We start from the raw sequence: 18,262 nt of genomic DNA, 5'->3' as shown, positions 1-18,262 counted from the left end.
TAGTTTGTGTATTTTTATGATAATAGATACCAATTCTAATGCTTCATGCTAGTAACTTTATCTCTGATTAGGTTTACCAATCAATTAAGTTGTTAGCAACTGAGTGACAAAGTCCAAAGGCTATAAAGTTAGTGTATCCTCACGTGCATTACATGTTTAAAGTTCTTTCAGATAAGCTACTTGGATTATTTTAGAAGAGGTCCTTGAGTTCTAGGAAAATCTATGCATGCCATATATAACAGGTATTATATACCACTAGTGGCTGCTTTCAAAGGAGCACTAAAGAATCTAGACTCAGGATGAGACCTCTCAAGCCCTTTCCAAACTCCCCATAACATGTAAGTGATGTGTGACTATGATGAAGCAACGTGACTCTGATTCCAAACTGTCATTTCCAACCATCATATGCTACTATGTGGCATTTGTGAATAAAAGACTTTCCCAGACTCAGGACGATGAAAATTCTGTCTTAGTGAAGTCTCAATAAAATCTCAATGTGATTAAAATTCATATTATGTCACCTTTGCTATGAACAAAGTGAAAATATGTTTTGTATGAGTCTTACCATTTGATAGTTTAAGCCAATTAACAAAATCTGACAGCTGGTCTAGAATCCGAGGTAAAATTCCCCTGCTGACTCAGGCAGTGAATAAGAATTTAATGTTCATTAAAATATGTCACAATCTGAGACCCAAAACAGGTACCATCTGTTACCAGTTCCTACTACATGCCTAGGTAGAGATTCAGTGTTCTAAAATTCTCTTTTATTTATAATCATAATAATTTCTTTTGAAATATTATCGCTAATAAGCAGTGTAATTTCTGAATATTTTTGTTAGTGTTGTTATCTGGGAAGTTTGGTATTTCATTTTTTCCAGATCTGTGATATATATGTGTGTATGGATATATATGTCTATATTTTTCTGATCCAAATATTAAAAAGAGAAGAGGAAACTCAGGCTTTAAGAGGTGAATTCTAGGGCTTGTATAACTTATTCAAGTAAAGCCCATCTCAAGAAGAAATCTGTTCTGGAGACTGTATCTGCTTGTCAGGGAAGGACAACAATGGGAAATATGGAAATCCAATAATATATCATATAAGGTTTTCAAAAGGCCATTTATTTCCCTGTGCTATTGTATCAGATGACAGAAATGCCATGTATATGAAGGCTCAGAAAGTCTTTGTGGAAGGTGCTGCTTTATACTGATTTGGTGCCCTGATAGCAACTCCTCTGATGACTCTCAATGAAATCATTTTAGCAAAATTAATGCTTTCAAAAATGTGTTACTTAGGTCAATGATTTCAGCATCTCTTCAAAATTTGTATTCTTAAAAATAAAATAATTATAAATTCTTTGGTTCTTCCCAGGTGTGCTGACTTGTATATGCTACAAGGAAGGGCTAGGAATCTATATTTTCAGTGAGCATTTTATATGATTCTAATATTCTCTGACGTTTAGAGACCCTGCAATCAACCAACATACTTCAGTAAAGAAACTGGTGATTGGAATAGAATGGACTGCTTTATATATTTTGATAAATCACTGCAGAAAAAAATAAATGCATTATTCAATCCCTTCAGTATAAGAGAAATTGTGCTAGCATTATACTCGTGTGCACACTCCTGATGAAAAGAGGGTGAAAGTTTCCTGTAGCTTTTGTAATTGTATATCCTGTTTCAAATTCAATTTATCTTCTAACCTTGACCCAGGTAGAACTTGTCTGCTCTCATCTTACTGAACAGCATAATCTGTCTCTTTTCTACATTTACTATTGCCTCAACCTGATTTACTTTCATTGGTTTCCTGTTTGCTTTAAAGGCAGTTCCAGGTGCTGGGCTTTTGTGAAAATGCAATGTTTATTTTCTTTTATTATTCTAGCCTTGTGTAAGCTTTCCAGAGTTTTCTTTTGCTTAAATATTCTAAAAAATTGGCTTGTGTGTGCATATGCACACACGTATGTTAGTATGCATATGTGCATGAATGTGGCACAGCTTGTATGTAGTGACGAAAGAATAACTTTGTGATGTTGGTCCTTTCCTTCTATTTCATGTGGGCTTCTGAGATTGGATTCAGATTTTTGGCTATTCCTGAACAAATGTTCAGGAAGTAATCTATATGTCCTTAGTATTGGCAGACTTAGACTTAACTCCCTATTTATATATTTCCTCTTGATTTGATTTTTTTTAGAGAAAAATACACTATAATTATTTAGTGTGTATATATACATTATATTTAAGATTAAAATATCTTGTGAGCCAGGCATGGTGGCTCATGCTTGTAACACTATCAGATGGGAAAAAGTGATAAAATCACTTCAAGTTCTAGGCTATCATAATTTATTTAGCAAATTATAGGATAGTATGAATTAAGGAGGCCCTGAATATAAAATCCAAATATGGCCACACAGAGAGATAAGTATAATAATAATACAAATCAAACAATTCACCTCAAGGATACACAGAAGATGATAATTTAATACTTATGATCAAACATATCTGGTATTGCTACATATTTATTTTCACTCCAACTACTAATAATTATGAAAGAGTTCTTTCAGAAAGTGTAAGGCAATGGAGATAAGACAAGGAGAAGGGAGAGAGAAGGCTTGGAAATACAGAGCGACAAAAAAAAGAGGGAGAAGAAATTGAGTCTAAACAACTATTTTGCTACAACCATTTTTTGTGTGTGTGTTTTTCCACTTCTCCCCTTCCTTCTACCCCCTGCCCCCATAACTCTCAATTTTGTCAGGTGATCGTATCTGTTTCCAGTTTCCAGGTGGGTCTTTATATGTTTTTCTTTGTGTTCACCTTATTACTTGGCTTCTCTAGGATCAGGAAATATAGGCTCAATGTCCTTTGTTTATGACTAGTATCCACTTATGAGTGAGTACATATCATATTATTTTGGGGGGTCTGGTTACCTCACACAGGATAGTGTTTTCTAATTCCATCTATTTGCATGCAAAATTCAAGATGTCGTTATTTTTTTCTGCTGAATAGTACCCTAATGTGTAAATGTACCACACTTTCTTCATCCATTCTTCAGTTGAAGGGCATCTAGGTTGTTCCCAGGTTCTGGCTATTACAAATAACGCTGCTTGGGAATATACCCAAAAGATGCTCAATCATACTACAAAAGCATTTGTTCAAGTATATTCAAAACATAATTTCTTTGTAATTACTGCTTCAATTTTACCTTTAGTGCTATTTCTGTATTTGTACTTTTAAAAGTGACTTTACTTTGATTTTTGCAATGTTTGCTAAATGCTTTTTATTTGCTTTAATGTTAACCTAGGAATCTTAGTTACATTTAATTAGTCAGAACTAGGATGCACTTTTTTCTCAAGGCTTTAGGAAGAATTTTAAGTAGCCATGTGTGTAGGTATAGAAGTCGCACCCACTGTTGAAATTCCCAATAAAGTCTTCTTTAAACATGATTTTCAGATTCCCCTAACAAAATGTTTAAATCATTGCATATGTAGCTTTAATAATAGGTGCACCTTCTTTATCTGCACATATAGGCATTAAAAATCTTCCTTAAGCTTTGAAAAAATAAGCCACTGATGTGTATCCTTGCCTCTTATCATTTAAATGTATACATATATGTCACACCTCTCCCAGGAAGAAATTAAAATGAAAAATAAGAACATACCATGAAAATTAAGAAACTATAGTTTCTTGCACTAAAGTAAATACATGACAAAATTTAAGAGAAAACAATGAAAATGAGATTCTTTCCACAAAATAATTGTAAGGATTTACTGTAGAATTCAAATTTGGTTTTCAGTTCTAGGTAGGTAATATAAACTATAGCTTTACAGCTCAAGTAAGAATTTACTTAAACTTAATGGAAATGTAATGGGATTTTAGCAAGAAAATTCCTCAAACCTATGTAGGACTACAGTATGACATTGATAGCTTTGATAGGAATTTAGCTTATATCTCAATTGACATTTCAGATTATAATAATTTTGAATGGAGAAAATAGAAATGATTAAGAAAAAAATAGAAATTAGCTTCACAACTTGTGCCTTTCCAAAATATGGCATAAAGGCCGCATAAAATCCTCCAAGGGAAACAGCTTCTAACAAAAGGGCAAAGTAATTGCAAGAGACACTAGAACATTCTGCACTGCAGAGCTATCAATGCAGGTGGCATGCCAAAATAAGCTGCATAAAATTTCCCTTATAGGGGGTTGTATTGATTACTCTGTGCGCATGACACTTTGATCTGTGACATTTCGTCCATCTGTTTCATGGTAACTTCTTGGGTCATAGATATCAGATTTGGTTTATAGTTATGGTACTTGCTACTGCCAGAAGAAATGGAGCTGTAGAAAGACTGTAAAATGATTTTATCGTTCTTTCTCCTTTTCTATGTTTACAAACACAGACAGAGACTAGCATTTGATTACCGAAAATTTTAATCCTCTATGTGAAGGGTGACCTTCGTAGATAATCTACTGATTTCACACTTTGTTTATCTATTCCAACGAAACCCGAAGGCAGGGATAACCTTTTGCATCAGTTTTGAAACAATGAAAAATGTAACAATTGCTTAATATAACACACAAGTAGCTAGAAAATAAGCAAAGACATTCTGAAGGATTTGATTCATATTGGGTGACTTAATCTCTTTATTTAATCGGGCTCATTAAATAGTTTAGAAGACAGCAACTCAAGAACTGAGAATTGGATACAGTGGTAGAGCACATGCCTAACATAAATAAGAAATGTGTGTTCAATTCCCAGGGCCACCTACACAGGAAGAAAAAAAAAGCAAATAATCGCACAAATAGCCACCCTTATTTGAATAATGGTTACAAACAAACATTAAATTTAGGAAACTGTAGAACAACACATTTCTATTAATGGATAAATAAGTGTTAAAATTGTGATGAAATCAAACAAACGAACAAAAAAAAAAACAATACTTCAGTTTTGGCTGAAAGAACATGGCATTTCCAAGTTAAAGAGCCCCTTAACCATTCACATTTTGTCCTCGCAACAATGACCCTGACAAATGATGGCATTCATTTGAATTTGATCAGCAATTAAGAAATTTGCCAATGTCTAAGAGCCATGTATCTTCAAACATTAAAAAAACAAAGAAGAGTGTCCATATGAATTTTATTCTGGGGTGACTGTTTTTCATTTGGCATTCCTTCAAATATGTTAAAGTGAACTTTTTTTTTAAATCTATATCTGACGTTTTGATTTTCATCTTCAGATTTCTAAGAGAGTCTATGTAGATTGTATTTTTCTACCTGGAGTTCTATCTACCTTGACACTGTGCAGCTGAATTTACATTTTCTCAGCTATTCAAAGGGGCAAAGAAAGGCTTGCAAACGTGATTGGATTATAGTATTTCTTTAAGTACAAGGAAGAGGTTATTTGCCTTACTGTTCCAGAGAGCTAAGAGCACAGCATAGTGAGGAAGCATGGCAGCAAACAGGAGTCATGGCACCTGGAGCAAGGTAGGAGCTCTCACATTCTCAAACCCAAAAAACAAAGAGAGAAAACTGAACATGGTGTGAGGCTTCTCCAGTTACATACTTTTGCAAACAATGTCACAAGTCCTAAACCTCCTCAACAGTGCCATTGGCTAGGGACCAAGTGTTCGAATACCTCAGTCTGTAGAGGGCATTTTCTCATTCAAATTGCCACATTCCACTCCTTGGTCTCCATAGGTGTGCGGCTATATCAGAATGCAAATTGTGTTGATATAACTTTAAAAGTCGCCATAGTATTTCACAATTTCAACGTTGTTTAAAGGCCCATTGTCCCTTCTGAGACTCGGGCAATCATTTATTTTATTTTACTTTTTTTTTTTTTTTCTTCAAGACAGGGTTTCTCTGTAGCTTTGGAGCTTGTCCTGGAACTAGCTCTTGTAGACCAGGCTGGCCTCGAGCTCACAGAGACCTGCCAGTCTCTACCTCCCCAGTGTTGGGATTAAAGGCGTGCGCCACCACTGCCCGTATTTTTTTTCAGGCATTCATTTAATTGCAATCTCCTGTAAAATAAAAAGAGCAAAGCACATATTTCCAACATATAGTAGCATAGGATGTACTTTACCATTCCAATGCGGTAAATGGGTACATACTAAAGAAATACTGGACCAAAGCAAGACCCGAATAAGACCCATGATTGTTCTTGTTTTAACAGGTGTTGAAAATAGATCTAGAAAAGAAAAGGCAAACCATGGAAAAACTCAGTTCCCTCAACGAAGATCTCCTTTCAGCACTGAAAAATAAGTCAGTGACTCAAAAGATGGAAATCTGGATGGAAAACTTTGCACAACGTTGGGATAATTTAGCACAAAAGCTAGAAAAGAGTTCGGCACAAGTAAGTGATGTTAAGTATCATATTGTAAATTATGTTGGAGATATTTGAGAACTACATTAAGAAAAAAAAATTTGCTTCCCTCAATATATGTCATGAGTTTAGTTCTTTTCAATTCTTCAGTTGAATTTAAAACGTGGTTAACTTGTGTATAGTGTCACTGGAGAATTGGGGAGAGGCAGATGTACGTGTGCCAATTGGATAATCTGGATAATCTTATCACTGTCCTACTGGTTCCCTAGCAATGGAAAACTGAATGCTGGCATAATTAAACAACACATTTGGGAATATATCGTCACTGTCCACTGTGTCATTGCTTTGGCTAAGTTACACAAATATATTCATTTAGATAGAAAAATAAGGAAGTCACAGTAACATTGTATTATGAGTTTAAGTTGTGAGTTTCCACTATTGTCATTTTTTGTGGTTCCTGTCCTGGAACTAGCTCTTGGAGACCAGGCTGTTGTGATATTTTAAGGAAATATTGGTATTTTGAAAATTCTAACATAATAGTATAATTGGTTGATATTAAAAATATGGACGATAATATTTAACATAAATTTTTCCATTACATTTCATCATAAAATTTCTTGATAATTGATCACAACTCATACCTCATTATAGCATGTATATACCACTCTTAAAATAATGACTAACCTTAATAGATTTTAGGCAGGTATTTCTTCTAGTGCAAGATAAGTACAGAGAATTTGTCTTCCTGACACTTGATAACTGATATGCAGAACCTACAAATATTTGTTGAAAGATGACAAAAATAATTAAGATACTGTATCCAGAAGTATAATTGAAGAAAATTATCAGCCCACTTTCATGATTTTAAGTTACACTTAACATCTTCCTTTCAAATTGAAATTCATATTTAAAATATAAAAGGAGTGAATATATAGACATAATTTTTCATGTTATTAAAAATAAACATTTCATTTGTTTTCCATAAAATAATTTAGGTGAATAGTCATAATTTTATTATTAATGCTTTTATTGTATATGACCTGCCTATGGATGTTTTGCAATATTGTAGGTTTCTGAGAACATGAAGCATTAGTAAATTTGAAAAGTTTTAATTCAGAAATACTGTCATTCCTATATGTTTTCATTGGTTTCATAAACCATTAAGGCAAAAACTCTTAGATCCAGTATTGTAAAGGTCAGTATTATTTGATAAAACCAGGTGGAAAGATACAATTTTCACAAACACATTTTTAGAAGCATAACTTTGCCGAGAATTTTTGACTTGTCCTGTAACAACAATATGCCTAAAGCTGTTCATGTATTTCTATTTTTGTTTTTCCTCCAGAAATTTTCCAAAATCATGTAATCACAGAGTCAACTCCTGTTAAACTTGATAAAAAAAAAGAGCAGTATAGGAAAATAGAACGCTTCCTGTTCCCAAACATTGCAAGGATAGTTACTATTTGTTGTATGAATACTTAAAATGGAAAAGGAAGGAACAAGAAGCATACCGTTGATTGACTTCTGTGAAAACACCAATGACTATGTCTTTAATTAATGCTTTTACCAATGTGCATGCTGAGATAGGAACAGTTTGTATTCTAATGCCATGACCCTAATAAATATATTGTTATCTTTATTTTAATTATGAAATATGATTTGCATTTCTGTATAGTTAATAAAGAAAATTAAATATAATTTAACTGATTTGAATCATCATCATAGCTATTTATCTAAAATCATATACTCTGGATAAGATAAGCGAGGTGTGTGCTTTGTAATTAATATGGTAGAATATATTAAAAGTTGAGTATGTGATGATTTGATATAGGAGCATCTGTCTTGTTAAATTCAAAAGCTTCCAGTCTTTATTTTTTAGCAAGGTAACTTTCTTCTTCAGAATACGAAGAATGCTATGACTCATAAATTTTGATATCACAGTTTTTTTTATTTCTGCACAGCTAATGACTATTTTTGAGATAATTTCAACTATTAGCATATATAGCCTAAAGATAACACTAGAACATTCGTAATTCACCTGTCCTCAAACATAAAAGTTGATGTCTATGCTGTATATGTTTGTACCTGAATTCAAGATTTAGACTGAGTTCATTCTTGCAATCTTTTATTCTCCCAAAGAAAGTGGATATATATATATATATATATATATCCACATATATATTCGGTGTTTGTTTTTTATTACCAATTTAGAACAAGTATCACAGATCATGAGTATACATGAGCTATCTTTTGCAGCGCACCCACAATACAAATGAGAAGATCATGGTTATAAGATGGCTAATTGGTGCGGAGTGCATAATGCTCCTAGAGAGTCTGCATGTGCGGTTTCCATCACCAACATCAGGAAGCTCTAATCCCCTATAGACATGTGGATACAAGTGATGAAGTTAGGGTTGGATAGTTACTCCCTTTCCTAGGGATTTTAATCAAAAATAATTAAAGCTTCTGCTGTTGACAACACTTTTAATGATTACAGAAAGTTATCCAAAACTAACATTCCAATTGACAAGTTAAAGAATATATAAGTATCTTACCATAAAGATCAGTACAATTAAATTAGTTCAGTTACTTCACTTGTTTTAGGATTCCACCTTATTTAAATGTGTAGATTAACCACTCTGAATTTTAGTGAATCTTTTGGCTAATTCTGTAGATTAAAGATTTTCTTAGAAAAATGTGAAGTTGGGCATCAAGCTACTCTGAAAATTAAGTATCATATTGATACCACCAAAGAAAGTAGGAATTTGGCAAGGATTTGTATGTAAGAATGTAACTCAGTCTTGAGCTGTCCTTTATTTACCTACAGTCATTGGAAATACTATAAGCAGTGAGATCTGATTCAGTGAGGCTGAGTTGAAAAGTGTAATATCTTATTTATTTACAAAAAGAGAATATAAGCCGAATTGATCTCTATAGTAACCTTTGTGTCTCTAATGTCTGTTGAATCTGCCTTTTTGCTTGAAATTATATATAAGTCTATGAATTAGTGAAGCAATTTCCAAATTATCTCATCTACATGAGGACCAAAGGCAGATGGAAATAAGGATAAAAATAAAATTTCCATTCTATTCAAGTTAGATTGACTTCTGTCATTAATATACTTTAATTACCATGAACATATCTTCAAAATAATTGCCATCTATAGTATCCATTTTTTTTGCCTACAGAAAATAAGTGAAATGGTACATAAATAAATGGTTCTTAGCTATATGCTTCAGAATCACTAATTATAAAATATTTCCTCAATTCCATCTCAAATGGTACATAGTTGAAATTCCGGTAAATCCGAAAATATAAATACCATTGCTTTTCGAACTTTGCAGGTGCCACTAACACAATTGCTCAAATTCTATATATATAATAGGAATCCAGAAGTCACGGTGTATGTTTTCCTTCTGATATATTTTTGTACTGAAGGCAAATTAAAGTGAAGATCAAAATATATAAAACTGAAGAGACAACTTCATGGAAAGAACCCTCTTAATTATATTATACAATAATTTATTTCAAAGTCAAGAATGATTACTTTCATGATGTCCTTTGAGTATTTTGACTCTAATTTTTCTAATAGTCCCAGTGCCAGTTCCTATTCAGGAAGTTTTGTTACCTTATTATTTGTGACCAAACAGAAGAGTAGTTAATATTAAAATTAAATTTAGTTGCTCGACTACTGTTAGTACTTACTGTTGGCTCCCCTTACCTATGGTAGTTGCTCAGTATTCATTTATAAGACAGAGAATTTTAGATCCTTATCTTGGAACCAAAATAAATTCATAAGTTAAGCTATTGATTGAGGAAAATCTAGCTTTATAATATGTCAAATAAAATGTCCTTTACTGCTATATGTTTAGTATGTGGATAATCTTGCATAGTTATATTTTTCGTGCAGAACTTATTTCACAAATATTATTGTGATTATCACATTGCCTGATACAGTATAAAATATTGAAGATGGTGATTCAATTTTACTCATTTAGAATTCCTATAGGGGATACATATTTGATAATTATTGAATTTATTTAAAATATTATAACATATCTACTAAATGGCATATAATTTTAGATTGCTTTAATTGAATGTGGTGTCAAAAACCAGGAAGTCTTAGTTTTGGCACATCAACCATGTTAATGCCAGTTTAAACAAATCCCTGGCATTTCAGACCTTTAAAATGGGGCTCAATAGGGTCATGCTTATTGGGTTTTTATCTCTAAAATTATTGCTTTTAAACAATACCCATATTGTCCTATGTTTGTTCAGAGTTCAAAGAAAATTTGACCTGGAAAAGTCATAATAAAATAGCATTCCTTTAGGAGTTAAGAAAGTCTTAATAAATTGGAAGTTTGGCTGCCAAACTAAGGAAAAAGTCTTCAACTTCTGGGAAAACAACTCCTATAGTAAGCATGGCATTAGATTAAGTGACTTCCATATTCTCTATCCTGTCCGTATTATACTGATTCTGTTGAATAATTAAGCATTTCCATGCAATTACTCAGAGCTATGGAAGAATTTAGTATATGACTAATTGTTTTATGATCTGATTACATAGAGTAGGTTTAGAAAGTAATTACTAATTTGTTATACATAATGAATTCTGTCCTCTTTTTTCAGGATCAGTGTAGTGGTAGTTTCCTTATATCTTTGCCCCAAGGAAAATGAAATAGCATTGCCAATCATGATGTTGTAGTAAAGATATTATATAGTCATCTTAATTCTGTATTTTACTACTGTTAAGCATTTCTTTCTGCATTTCTTCATGGCTGTGTATATTCGTTTTATTATTGAAAGTAGATTCTTCTCTCATACAATAAATTCCAACCACAGGTTTTTCTCCCTCCAATCCTTCTAGCTCCCTGCCACCTCCCCTCACCATCAGCTCCACTTCCCCTCCATTTTCTTTTAACAAAAGATCAGGCATCCAAGAGATTTCAGCTAACAGCACAAAACAATATACAATAAGATGGGTTGCCTTGACTGTGTATATATTTAAAATGCAATTTCACTGTTAATCGTCTTGCTGTAATCATGTTTTTTTAAACCTGTATGTACAATGTTTTAATTTTATAATAAGAATTAATAAAAAGATATTAACATAACTGAAGTCATCTACATAGTCAAATACCTCATACCAAAATATTCCACATGATATAAACTTGAAAGATATTCTTTGTATTTATATTTTCATATTGTCTGTAATCAGAGCACCTAAAAATAATCTTCTCTTATAGCAGTTAGTTATTATATGTAATCTTTCCTTGTGACTTAAAAATGTCACAGTAAAAACCTAAAAGAATTACATTTAAGAATAAAGACAAACTTAAATTGTTCATTTAATATTTTTGTGTTAGATGCAATTATATTTCAGTTTATATTATAAGCCACTTTAAAACTGTTACCTTTTGCTTTAATCTTAATATAACCTGTCATTGGAATAAGTAATTAAACTTGTTCATAGCTCTGTGATTGATTCTATATAATGAATTTATGAAACGCTCAGAAAAGATAAAAGATAATTTGTATTTGGCACATGTTGGAGATCAGTATCTGTTGGTTTACATTGGATATTTTGTTGTGGTGGTAGTTGTATGCTTGCTTGGTTTCCATAAAGAATTTTCTGATATAGAAGGCTTCAACAAGTCTGAAGTTGTTGTTTGTCCAAGGGCTAGAGTTTTAAATGTGTGTAAATGAACCAATTTTTACAGATGATAACTTGTTGTATAATTTTATTTTTTTTTTGAGACCAGTTTGGAAGATGAAATAAATACCCAACTCTTCCCATGTTTTTCCCATGGAAAGAATTGGTCAAAACTTAGTCAGAGATGGACGGTACACTCAACATTTCTCATATTTCTTAGGAAGTGCAGGAATGTCCAAAACCAGTTCTTGCTAGCCAAATACCTGTTCTTCTGCTGTTAGCCGCACAAAAATAAACACACAAGAACTAGTACTGGCTTTCTTTGGCCTTTTTGGAAATAAATCTTCCAAATAAATTGATTGCAGAAGGGCTGTAATTAATGTGCCAGAGGTAACTTATGGTCATAATAAACTGAACACTGTGGGGAAGATAAAAGGAGAATTTAAAAGGAAGGAATATGTCATTTTGTACAACTTGTCTATCTGCTATTATTTTGCATGAAGAGCTGACAACTGTCATTATGTGTATCACATATTATAGTGGGACAAATTTTTGAATTATGTCTCTAAAACAGTCTGATCTGAAGGACAGTGCAATCCTAAAATAAAAGACTCTAATGATAAATTCAGTAACTCATGTGTTTGAACATTTTCAGCAACTTATACACAGAGCATTTAAACTTAAACTTTTGAAAATCATAAAATGCAAAGATACTTTATAGATTAGTAAGTACTATATATTAGCATTTTACTGAAAGTATAAAAGATGCCACTTTTTATTAAATAGCATTTTATTCCAAAGTTCAACTGACTATTTTTAAATTTGTACTGAACAAAATATTCATGGTGAAGTGAAAGTTGCATTTTAAACTGTTTTTAATATAATTATTTCTTTTTATGGGGTTGTGTTCATTCAAGTTCTTTTTTATCTGAAATAATTAGAAGACTATTGACATCCATATACAATATTCCTAGTGTTAGAAATTGTGCCCAGATACTCTAGTCAAATATATCTGAATTTTGTAAACACTATAATCAGCAAAGTCTTAGTGATATAGTAGCATCCTAATTCTTTGTCTTTGTTCCTTTACTTTCTAAAGTTTTTCCAATATACTCAAGAGTCATTTTTTTACTTCTGATTTTGAGATTCTGTAACTTCTCTGTTTCAGTAATCATTGCTTAAGTCAGATAAAATGATTTGATTCTGGTGTAATATGGAGTTAGTTGGATCTAAAGGTCAATCTACCAACAAGCAGGAACAGTTTCTCATTATTTTCCTTCACTATTCCAAGCAGTCTTTACCAAAGTCTTTTGAGCGGTGTCTGACCTCTGTTTCAATATTTCTCACAGATTTCACAGGCTGTCACCACCACTCAGCCATCACTAACACAGACAACTGTAATGGAAACAGTAACTATGGTGACCACAAGGGAACAAATCCTGGTAAAACATGCCCAAGAGGAACTTCCACCACCACCCCCTCAAAAAAAGAGGCAGATTACTGTGGATTCTGAAATTAGGAAAAGGTGAGAACATCTTATTCATGACTTTATTTGCAGATGAAATCTCAGTTTTAAGCAGGAAAGCTCATTTACATTGAGTCATGTTTTATATTTGCCTCATATCTTCCAAAGCTTTTTACAAATACTTTTTTTACAAAGTATTTTGTAATGACAATTAAATATTGAGTAAAGCAATGAGACACGTTTTTAAATGTATTCGAGAAATCATTTTGTCAATAACTGACGGCTTAATGGAAGTGCTGTTTTCTGGATCGAAGGAAGAAACAAGTAATGAATAGCCGTGACACATTTTAAAACTGAAAATGTCCAGCTTTGCTTTGTGTCGTCATAAAAGGCCTGTTTGTTCAGGTGTTAGTTTTGCATCAAATGACTTTCTTCTAGTAATGGGAATTGTAATTTCATGAAGAAATACACCTTTAATAGGCGAACTCCATTCTGCTGCTTTATGAGAGCATAATGTCTCAATCTGCACATCCTAAATCAGAAGTAATTAGGAACAGATTTTCTGTTCTTTGATATTTATAAAGTCTTATCTTGAAGGTGTTAGAATTTTAACTGATCTTTTTGTGAGTAATCTTAAGTACACATTGTAGATAAGTTACGTATTATGTAAATCAGTGGATGTATTAAAATCATGGCAATAAAATTTCATAAATGCAGAACTAGCATGAAAATCATAAAATAGTACAATTTCCATACTATATCCATTATTGTAATTTTAAGATTAAGAAAGCTCCTTGCAATATGCCTTGTGTTTCTATGTACCATATGCTCAGGAATGTATAGAACACTTGACTTTAGAATTTGCATATACCAGAATATAGATGTATGGGAAGAATATATACCTAAAAATAGTATATCAAATGTTCTTAGCAAAGAAGAAGAATCACCTAAAAAAGATATCTGAATACATCATAAGGTACATTTTATTCATTCATTCATTCATTCATGACTTATAATCTGATTTGAAAATTCCAAACTGAATTTTGGGCTTCTTCATCTTGAAAATGTCATTTTTTTTCTGAGCTAATTGTGTAGTTCAAATATGTAAGGCCTTAGGCAACAACAAACCTACTGATATTTTCTTTGTGAGTGATGAACTAAAAATTAAAATTTTTCATATTTTTTAGCTTTGTGTATATATGTGTATGCTATGTGTCTATATGGGTGTGTGGAGGTTGCACACTTTTTTGTGTGAGCATGTTCATGTACATACCACAGCGTGTGTATTGATAGTAGAGGACAACATTGGTGTCAAGTTCTCGAATTCCACTCTTTGAAGCAGGTTTTTGTTTTCCTAATTGTTTCTGTGGTTGTTGTTGCCATTGTTCACCACTCCTTAGGTAACTGAAATGTTAGATTCTAGGGATTCTCCTTTCTCTGCTTCTGATCTCTCATTAGGAGCACCGGCAGTACATTATTATACCCACATTTTATATCTGCCATGGGGATTTGAATTCTAGTGCCCAGGCTTCCATGGCATATACACTGAGACATCTCTCCAGCCCTGATATTATATTTTAATTGGTTAAAATAATCAGAAGAATAATATATTATGATTTGCAATTATATAAATTATATAAAATTCAAATTTCAGAGACTTCATTTATAACAGACCCATTTACTCAAACATTTGTCATCTATGACTTCTCTCACATGACAAAGACAGTCTTTAAAAATATAACTCTATGACTCCTCACAAAACCTATCTGACACATCAGAAAGAAATGTCTGCTGATGTTTGGTCCAGTCAAATGGTTTGCAAACTTTGAATAACCTAATGCCCATTTAGGCAGCAAAATCCACAGTATCAACATTACAGTGGTGGAAATGTCACTCTTTACTGATGGAGTGGAAAAAATAATTACACAAATAAATCAGAAAGTCACTTAATTTGCATTCAAATTTTCCTAATAGTACTCCCACTAATTTCCTTAATGTAATATTAAATATTTACCTGTAGCTGATGCTTAGTAGGCTCATCATTTATGGGCATATGCTTCTCATCCCTCAAAATGTCTTCAGAAACACCCTTATACAAAAAGCAGCAAAGTGGATTGATCCATATCAATCTGTCTTCAAAAATTTATTTCCAGCTCTTATTTTGAGATTGTATTTTGTTTTAAAATATGTTTCAATTCTTTGGTTTCAGGAAAGAATGGATAGTGGCTGAGTAACTGTTCACCTAAATTCCATTTTGATCATGTCATTATAATTTACTGGGATGAAAGGATAAATTGGAAACATTAGATAGTTTAAATACAACCTACCCTAGTACTTATTAGGGATTTTCTTGTATGTTTAAAACAATCTTCTACACTCTAAATGAATAACATTAATTCTTCCTATAACTTGCCAAGATAGCTATAGGTATTATTAGTATTATTCATAGCTTCAGACACCCTGGGCTAGGATTTCGACATGGACTGCATAATAAAATATCTCCTTAGTACATGTAGGACTAAGTTGATATTATGTCATGGTTTGCCTAAAGCTGTCTAATTATACCTGGTTTCCCAGCATAATTATGATTAGTACAAGCATGCACTTTTCAGGTGTCCTGCTTTAAGAACATAGTTATATAGACAGACTTATAGGCTTCTACAATGATGAGTTTAAACTGAACAAAAGGAGCAAAAGAAGAAGCATTTTGAATTCATTAAGTTAAGTAATTGATAAATGTTTACTGTATGAAATACAGAAATTCCATGAAATTATGGCTGAAAACATCTTGTTAGTGTGTGAGTCTCTTTCATTCTATATTTGAAACAATCACATATCACTGTGAACTTTGTACTTCTGTTCTCTTACTCCCTTTCTTCTTTAAAAATGAAGTCCTTGTTCCACATCCAGGATTAACTATAGTCCATCCACTGCCACTCTCCACATGATATGTTTTCTTATTTGCCTAATTCCTATGAGAGTATTTTGGAAACCAAATCCTTTTGCCTTTGTGACTTATCTCAATTGTTCTCTATCATGGATTTGGAGTCATATGAATTAATGACTACTGAGTCCTGTTACTCCATATATGACCTCTTCCCTAGGATACAACTTTTTAAAAGCAATACTGTGATGTGGTATTTCTGCATCAGAATTCATCCAGTGCCTCAATTTTCATTTTTATTGTTCCCAATTACATTGCTCACATATTTTATTTGTAGTGCATGGCCTGTACGTCCAAATGAGTAACAAATATTGTAAACAAGTTTGCTGAGGTTCGAGAACCTTCATCCAGATCGAAGCAGATACAGAGATCCACAGCTAAGCACTGGACCAAACTCATGAAGTCCAGTCATAGAGAAGGAGGAGTGATAATATTAGCAAAGAGCACAAGACCATGATGGGGATACCCACAGAGATAGTGGAGCTGAGCTAGCTCACTGACCCCAGACTCACAGCTGGGGAACCACGAGAAGACCAAACTAGGCCCTCTGAATGTGGATGACAGTTGTGTGGCTTGGGAAGTTCTGTGGCTAGTGCAATGGAGTCATTATTTATCTCTAATACATGATCTGACTCTTTGGAGCACATTCCCTATGAAGGGATACCTTGATCAGCCTAGATATAAGGGAGAGGACCTTGGTACTGCCTCGAATGATGTGACAGACTTTGTTGACTCCCAATGGGAGGCCTCACCTTCTCCAAGTAGTAGATGGGAACAGAGAGGACTAGGAAGACTGGAGGGTGAGGGAACTGGGATAGATAAGTAAAATAAGATTGCTTTAAAAATTATAAAAGATACAAACACTTGAAATAAAAAAGAAAGAAAAGTAATGTGCCTGTTTAATTGCCAGCAAATAACTTTGTGAAAATTACTTAAGACCTATTCATCAGATTCAACATTTTTACCTTATCAGGCACAGTGAAGATAAAGAAGCAAATAAATCTAGTGCTTATGAGGAAATAAAGTTTAAATTTTATTGAAAATAGATTCTAGTCTCATGCAACACCTCCCAATAACAGTTTCCCCTACCTTCACTCCTCCAAGCCACTCCCATCTTCTCTTTCCTCCAGATACACTCCCCCAATTTCTTCGTCAGAAAAAGGGCAGGCCTCCAAAGGATAACAACAAAAGTGGGCAAAACAAGGTACAATAAGACAAGTCAAAAGCCCTCATATAGAGGTTGGAAAAGGCCACCAAATAGGAGAAAAGGAGTCCCAAAAGCAAGCAAAAGAGTTAGATAGACCTGCTCCCACTGTGAGGAGTATCACAAATCCACCAAACCACCAGTCATAACATATATGCACAGGACATGGTACACACTCCTGTAGGACCCATCCTTGTTGCTTCACTATCTGTCAGCCCAAATATCTCTTGTTTATTGACTCAGTGGGTCAAGTTCTCCTGGTATCCTCCATACAGTCTTTCTTTCCATTTTTTTCCCGCGGAGTTCCCCATCTCCAAGTGGAGGGACTCATTGGAAACCTCCAATTTAGATTCTCCTCATGTTTTTCTGTTGGATTGTGTACCTGCTTCCATCTGTTGCCAGAGGAAGCCTCTCTGATAGTGACTGCATAAGACAAAAATCTATGAGTACAGCAGAATGTTATTAGGAATCATATCATTGATTTTTTTTGGCCAGTTCTGTATAATCCTACCCTATGTCTCTGGTCTATCCAGTCACAGGTTCCTGGCCATTTAGGCAGTGTAGGGCATGGAAATCGTCTCCTGGTATTGGCCTAAAGATAACCATTGATTGGCTACTCCCACAGATTCTGACCCCATTTCCTACTACATTTTATTGGCAAGACAAATTGTAGGTGATAGT

The 18,262-nt window shown here is 33.3% G+C and overlaps 1 protein-coding gene across 1 annotated transcript in view; it reads left to right on the top strand.

The window, feature by feature from the left end:
* The window catches only part of LOC126494487 (dystrophin-like), a 449,593-nt gene that overhangs the window by 218,779 nt on the left and 212,552 nt on the right, over positions 1-18,262 (top strand). Inside the window, exons 11-12 of the mRNA XM_050131854.1 lie at positions 6,166-6,345; positions 13,318-13,493. Of these exons, the coding sequence (XP_049987811.1) occupies positions 6,166-6,345; positions 13,318-13,493 (356 nt within the window). The remainder of the gene's footprint in view (positions 1-6,165; positions 6,346-13,317; positions 13,494-18,262) is intronic.

Source organism: Alexandromys fortis, unplaced genomic scaffold (genome assembly GCF_014885135.2).
Source record: "Alexandromys fortis isolate MF-2015 unplaced genomic scaffold, M_Fortis_MF-2015_v1.1 scaffold_384, whole genome shotgun sequence".
In the NCBI taxonomy this organism is placed as follows: Eukaryota; Metazoa; Chordata; class Mammalia; order Rodentia; family Cricetidae; genus Alexandromys; species Alexandromys fortis.
Note: the sequence above shows the minus strand (reverse complement) of the source record. Positions and strands in the feature narration are given on the sequence as shown.